This window comes from Acanthisitta chloris, unplaced genomic scaffold, assembly GCF_000695815.1.
Source record: "Acanthisitta chloris isolate BGI_N310 unplaced genomic scaffold, ASM69581v1 scaffold12487, whole genome shotgun sequence".
NCBI lineage: Eukaryota > Metazoa > Chordata > Aves > Passeriformes > Acanthisittidae > Acanthisitta > Acanthisitta chloris.
The window spans coordinates 15,389-22,459 of record NW_008684346.1 but is presented as its reverse complement, the minus strand read 5'-3'; the positions used below and the strand labels follow the sequence as shown (position 1 = coordinate 22,459).

General features: G+C 44.6%; 1 protein-coding gene across 1 annotated transcript; it reads right to left on the bottom strand.

The window, feature by feature from the left end:
• Positions 1 to 1,453: 1,453 nt before the first annotated feature.
• NDNF (neuron-derived neurotrophic factor) lies at positions 1,454 to 5,861 on the bottom strand. Its single transcript, XM_009079300.1, has 3 exons — positions 5,674 to 5,861; positions 4,365 to 4,489; positions 1,454 to 3,513 (listed from the first exon to the last, which is right to left on the bottom strand). Exons 1-3 carry the CDS (start codon positions 5,859 to 5,861, stop codon positions 2,123 to 2,125), a joined length of 1,704 nt encoding a protein of 567 aa, XP_009077548.1. The 3' UTR covers positions 1,454 to 2,122.
• Between the last annotated feature and the right edge of the window lie 1,210 nt (positions 5,862 to 7,071).

Sequence of the window (7,071 nt, the reverse complement as noted above, 5' to 3'; positions counted from 1 at the left end):
TAGGGAAAGTATCTCCCTGACAACTGGTGATCTAACCTTGGTACCACAGTACTGTTCCTGAGGATTCCCAGCTGTAGTCATCTGCTGCTCACATACACCTGGCACGGTAATCTAGCAAGTGTGTGTTACTGAGCCAGTCCCTTTAAGAAATGAGAGAGATGATTTCAAACGAGGAGATCATCCCCAGAGAAACCTACATTTCAGTTATTAGGTTTACTATATAATCACATTAAACACAGCAGGTGTCTTCTGATCAGTCTTCATGTGGTATCTGCCTGTTTCTGGGAGAATCACAACAAACTCAGCATGTGCAATGGCACGGGAGCTTGTGCAGCCACAAACTCCTGCTGCCACCCACCAGTCTGCAAACTGAAATGTGCTGGGGGCAGCAGAAAGGAAAACCTGAAGAGCTCAACACTGTAGGGCCAAGTAAAATTGGAGCTCAACTCTGCAGGGATGGAGAGGTCTCATTTTCCCTGTCAGCAGCCTAAGAGGAACCTGCTTTCAGCCTTTATGCAGATTTCAGTCCCTTTCCCTCGTACCTCAATTTCTCCACATGTATCTTCAGAGCCCTGAGGTGGCTGTAAGTGCTAAAGTCACAGCAGTGAGACATTTTGTGGACAGGCACCTAAGGAGAAAACAGAGACTATCTTTGAATAAGCCCTGACATTCACTGCCTGAGTGCTGCAGGCTGATACATATGATGGGATCAAGGAAAAAAGGTCTCAGTTACCTGTCCTGGGGCCCTGACCTGTACTTTGATGCTGGGACTGAGGCAGTGTGTATCCTGCTCTGAGCTGCCTGAAATGGGGCTGGGCTAGATGCTTTTCTGAAGTGTGTTGTCCATTAAGTGGCTCTATACAAACTCTTGAGTCAATGAAGGTGACATGGAAAAACAAGTAAGAAAATTTAGCAAATATGAGATCCATAAACATATCTTAAAGAAATATATACAATGGAAATAACTGCTATTTAAATGACAGTACTTGGGTTTTTCCCTAACACTACCATTCTTGTCAATGGTAAAAATTACAATCCTCTCAGCTGATTATTACTGTGGTCAAAACCAGCAGCATCCAGAAAGCAAATGTTTTCAATTGTAATCTAGTAACATCTCTCTGGTGTGTTATTGGTTTGAACTATATGGTCAGGATCAACACTCCCCCAGAATGAGTGATGCTCCTCTGTGCTGCCCTGCTCCTTTAGTGTCTGTACCAGTGCACACCCAGACTGTGCCATGAAGACCAATATTCAAGGGCCTGTGCTCACTTGCAGATTTTAACTTACTCAGTAGCATCAGTAATTCTACTGGTCTTCAGTCATTTTGCCCAACAAGATGAAGAACAACATGAGAGGCACGTCCTAGCTGAATTCAGTTCAACTTTCAGCTTGCCTCTTCTGTCCCCAAGTCTGTTTGGCCCCTTAGAATATCAAGAAAATAAAAGAAACAATATATAATCTAATATTTTTAATTTTATGTACAGGAATATAACGTTATGGCAACTTTGTACATGAAATACATACAGTATTTAAACATGAAAATCAGCTAGGTAAGAATTTACATTAGCAATGAAACTGCTTCATATGCAGCCCAGTTAATACTTAGTTTAGATCTGTATTTTATTGGGGGAGGAGATTTTAATAGTTTACAATCATAGAAACATAAACATTTCAAACAAGACTCTATAAAATAATTTACAGAAACCCTACCGTCTACACTGAGAGAAGGGGTGCATGTCTGTGAGTTCTCTGTGTGAGTAACAAGGTGGACAAATGATGGATCTCAGGCTTTCACGTATAAAATAATTTAGAAGCAGTTCATGCAATATGGAAGCAAAGGCCTGCCAGTTCCTCCCAGGTTTCCTGCTACCTTGGACATCTACTGAGCATCACAGGTGGGTCACTGGACACATGATAATACCATTGCCAGATGCTACTGCAGAGCATCAGCCTCAGGTCCTCCAAACAATTACTTATGTAAACATAAATATACAAGTTGATATCTTTTCTACACAGTACAAATACAGGTCACAACTTCTCAGCTGTGCAAGTAGTCAATCCGTATACTTGGAAGTAGGATAGTTTCAGTCCAGAGTTCCATGTATTTCTATGTCCAGGGACATTAGCAGAACTTCCTTGTTTTCACCAATTTGCTCTGATATTTCACTGAGTGCCCACCATGCCCTATCACGTAAACATCCAGCAGGTAGGACTTGCCAGGCTGCAGGCCTCGGATTGTCTCTGTGGTCACTGCTTTCTGGATGTTCTGGCTGTGGAAGTATTTACAGAGAACCTTGTCCGATTTCTTCCTTGTATCTGGTCCCAAACACTGGTTCTGCTCTCTTTTCTTCTGCTCCTCGTTGTAATTGTCATCCACTTCCCTTTTGTAGATGCAGAACTTGTTCCTCTCCTGCGTGCCCAGCCACGCCACCGTGACCGACGTACACGTGCGGAGCTTGTCAAAGGCTTTGATCCGTGTGTCTTCAGGAAGAGAAGGAAAGGACTGCTTGTTAGGCCTTGTTGTAGCCAGGATCTTCAGCATAGAAGCACCTTTCTTGCTTCCTTTCAGCCTAATGAGATATTTAGCTTTTGCTTTTCCCCGAAGTTGGAACTGCCGGACGCCCTCCACGCTCTGAGACAGGAGAAGTTTTCCATCTCTTCTAACCTGAATCTGAACAGCATCCAGGCACGAATGAATGGAAAAGGTGACTTTTTGGTGAGATGAAACAGGGGCAAACCGTAGAAATTTGGCTCCCTTTCTCTTGATGAACACATCTGTAACTTTGCCATCCTTCAGTTCAACTGTTTTCTGTTTAGCCTCCTCCTTCGTCCTGGCGAAGGTGCCAACGTACGCAGTGCTCATGTTGGTGTTGGTGTTTACTGCAAACATGTCAAAGTAGTACTGTGTGTCAGGCTTCAGGTCAGACACAGTGAAGATGTTCTTGTTCCCAATACAAACTTTATGCAGGTCAACTCTTGGCTTTGAGGATGTTTGCCGCCCAAACTTGGATGATTTTAGGAAACCACGTTCTTTGCCAGAGTTGCTGTCTACAGGGAAGCCAAAATGGGCAAAGTCAAATGGACTGAAATCCAGACCTGGTTTTGGAGCCATCATGAAGGCATCATCCGAACTAAGCTTGGCTTCAACAGCGCAAAGGCTTTTGAAATTGTGCTCTTTGTTGATGACTATGCAATACTGAATTGGCTGTTTCAGTAAGGAGGCAGTGGGACTTGGTTTCCATGCCAGAGTCACCGTTGTACGTCCCAGAGAGGTGACATCGATTCTGGGATCATATGGTAATTCAGGATAAGGTTGGTCTGACTCTGGAGTAGTGGTTGCATACACTTTAAAGTGGGTGTCCTTCTCTGTTGACAGCAGATCTAGTTGGTACAAACCAGATGGGGAACTAGAGGACACAAAGTACTCCACATCGTTGCCTTTGTAAGAGAAGAGTTCTGTGCCTTCCTCATTAGTGATCTGCTGTTTCTGTTGCTCAAGAGGTTCTGGGTCACCTGGATTATAAGCAAAGAAGAACATTTGTACAGACACACTCTACCAATATGAGAAAACAGAACTCTAAAAAGACACATTACTGTACATAAAATACAAACGTGAGATGGAAATGGAAGGTTTTATCTTCTGAGGAAGATGTATCCCATACTTCTGTCAAATCAGAGAGGAAAATTGGTTTGGTACTTGGGTTAAAACCAAATGCAATAGAAATTGTGCCTGACCACTATTAACTGAGTCTCATGAATGGTAGCTAATACCTTCCACTGGAGAACTTCAGGCACTCAACTTGGAGACACCACACAGTTCCTCAGGGGAACTGACTCACCTGCCTGTTCCTGGATGTGGGGCCTTGGCTTTGGCCCCCTGAGCCACACTGATTTTTGTTGCTAAATACAGTGGGGACCAAAGGTGTGTGTACCATACTGTCTGGTGTGCATGACATCTTAGCACTTGTGTGAGAGGCTCTGGAAGCCAAAGCCCCTTTCTCTACTGAGTAGCAGTTTTATGGCTCCATGTCCACATATGAGTCCCATCAGAGGAGTGAGCTCAGCCCTGCTGCATTACCAGCCCTGTCTCTCCAGTTCTTACCTCGTGTACACAGCTCAGACCAAAGCCCCCAAGAAACCAAGTTACTCTGGGCAAACAAACTTTCACTTTTTTATAGCCCTTTCCCTTTCCATATTGCTCTCTGCTGCCAGTTTCCTGCACAACAACAAGACTGGGGCTGAAGATCCGAACTGCAGGAGATCCTAAAGATGGGCCTGCTGTGAGACTCAGCACTTGAGGAACCTCAAATCCAGGAGAAAAGCAGGTCTCTGAGGCACAGGGGAAGTAGCTGATGGTTTGTTACCTGAACCTTCTCCGCTGGCTTCCTCTGGGAGCTCCTGCACACTCAACTTCCACTCCAAAGGGGCATCACATGGTGTCACTGTCACTGCTAAGGGAGTGTTGTCCTCTTCAACCACAAAGAAATACCTAGGAGAAGGTTAACAGACCTACATGTCAATAAAACATGATGACAGCCAACTGGCAGGGACTGACTTGACATGATCAAGAACGGTCTTGGTGGGGCAATAGAGACAAAAGCATTACTTACAGGCAATAGTGTGCAGAGGGAACAAGGAAAGGCCAGTGGGGAAGAGCTAAGTGGAGTCCCTCCACTAACACACTGGTGCAGAGCTCACACTTAACAGACCTACATGTCAATAAAACATGATGACAGCCAACTGGCAGGGACTGACTTGACATGATCAAGAACGGTCTTGGTGGGGCAATAGAGACAAAAGCATTACTTACAGGCAATAGTGTGCAGAGGGAACAAGGAAAGGCCAGTGGGGAAGAGCTAAGTGGAGTCCCTCCACTAACACACTGGTGCAGAGCTCACACTGTGCTTGTCACAGCAGACGGTTCTTTCCCTCCCTTCCATCAGCTTCACTTTTTTACCCCTACACTAACTATACACAGTATAAATACTCACAAAGGTATAAATGAGGGAAATGAGATCTCTCCTGGAATTTACGGATATGCTCTTCAAAGCAGGACACACACGTTATGCTGTCCAGGTAAGAGCCCTAGAAGCACACATGGGTACAGACACATTGAGCTGCCCTCCTGCATCCCCCCCAGGCCTACACGTCACCTATTGTTGTGTTTCTCACTGATGAAGGCTGAAGGAGGTTGTGATATGATGGCAATGCTGGTATTTCCTGAACTCTTTGGAGCCTCAGGTTCTTCCCCAGTCTAACTTCAGCATTTTCTGACCCATCAGGTGGAGGCTGGACAGTGGGGAGTTTAGACCAGACTGCCTTATGCTGCTTCTTTAAAGCACAGTATGAAATAATGAAGAGAGACAAGTGTGGTGGGGTAAGCCTGTAGTTTGTTTCCTTCCTGCTCCCTTTGCCTCCAGACATGGTTAGTGACTCCACTTGAGGAAAATTCTGTAGTCTGTGGAAGCTCTGGGCTTATCCCAGAAATCAAATCAATTGGATAGAGCCTCAGCCAAGGAGGCCAGATTGGGATGGAAACTCACACAGTTACTTGCTTCACCAAGCAGAGCACTGGCATTTGTATTTTTCTAGTTTGGATCCAATTTCTATTTCAAAACACCCAGCAAACAGAGCTACTACCTTCAAAGCAGGACTTGAGCCAGGCAGAAATACCTTTTGGGAGTGTCTCGGAAGAGGTAGCTGCTAATTTCAGCTCCATCCGGGATGACTGATGAGTCGTGAAAAAACGTTTTGTCCCGGATCTGCATCTGAAAGAGCTCCTCATCCCTGGTAGGTAACTTCTGGGGCCTGGAGCTGAGTGGCAGCAGCAGCAGGAGCAGTGGGCAGTGCAGCAGGAGCATCCTACAGCAATGAGAGGGAATCCCATATGAGATGGGTGTTACCTGAGCAACCTGAGCAAGCTGCACCACACACATTTGATGCACTGCTGAAACATGGGCACACCTCTAACAACATCACGTGTACTTCAGGCACCTTTCTTGCACAGCCACACAAGCACTAGGAAAACTTGTTGTATGGACTTAGCTCACATCTTCATAGCGCTTGGATAAAGTATGTAACCAAGGTTTTTCCATCATGAACTGTAATTGAAACAAGTCCATGCACTGGTTTCAAACTGCTACCTCTCCCTGTCATTACCAAAGACCAAAGGCCTTCCACATATTTTGGTAGAGCTACAGTTTGAAGTTTCAGCACAGCAGAAATAAAACTGGACATGGCAGCTAGAGTAAGCACAGAGCAGATGGAGGGTACATCAGCTTCACTCTCCTTAGAAGATTTTGGTTGGGCTTCCAACAATCCTTTGGAAAGCAAATATTTCCAGTGAAATGTTCTTTGTAAAAAGAGTGAATTAGGAAAACATGTGATATAAACCCACACATATTCAAAGCACATTGGTATTAGCATGCAATTCAGCAGGGCTTAATCCTCAAGCCTGATGGGAATTGCAAAACACAAAAGCAGAGAATCCTTTACAAATTAGGCATAATAATTCATAATCTCAGCCTTCCATTATTATGTCTACAACTAGGTCAGTAATGACTACCCTAACATATACAGTGGAACAGGCTGGAAATCTGCTTTCAGTACAGTAGATGATCTCATATATAATGGCTCGGGGGGGGACTAGGGGGGAAACAGCCCATTTCTGGTACAAGGATATCAAGTTCTAATTGCTCAATGATAACATGGAGTTTTTTTAAATTAGAAAATAAAAAGAGGTCTAGGCCATTAACCTAAACTGTGTTAGCCACTAGCTTTGAGGATAAGCATGGTAAAGCAGCTGAGCTGGCAGGAACAGTTTGATCTTGTCCCTTGGCTGAATGTGCAGTCACGCACAGCACCGTGTACTGCGCTGTAAGGTAACTACGGCTTTACAACAAACTCTCTTTTCACCTTTCAGATCAAATCTGCTGTTGAGATTGGGGTTTTTTCCCCCTCTACTTAACCTTTCTCCACAATTTCATGTAAAAATAGCAAACATAAAGCTCCTTGAGAAGTGGTACAATGTGGTCTAAGCCATACTAAAATTGCTTTTCCCAAATCCCCCTC

Excerpts from the sequence above, each read along its gene's own strand:
- NDNF (XM_009079300.1), bottom strand. The coding sequence starts at position 5,861 with ATGCTCCTGCTGCACTGCCCACTGCTCCTGCTGCTGCTGCCACTCAGC. Across the intron at positions 4,490-5,673 it reads TTCCGAGACACTCCCAAAAG|GTATTTCTTTGTGGTTGAAG; the intron begins GTATTTCTGCCT and ends ACCTTCTCCTAG. Across the intron at positions 3,514-4,364 it reads AGCCAGCGGAGAAGGTTCAG|GTGACCCAGAACCTCTTGAG; the intron begins GTAACAAACCAT and ends CTTATAATCCAG.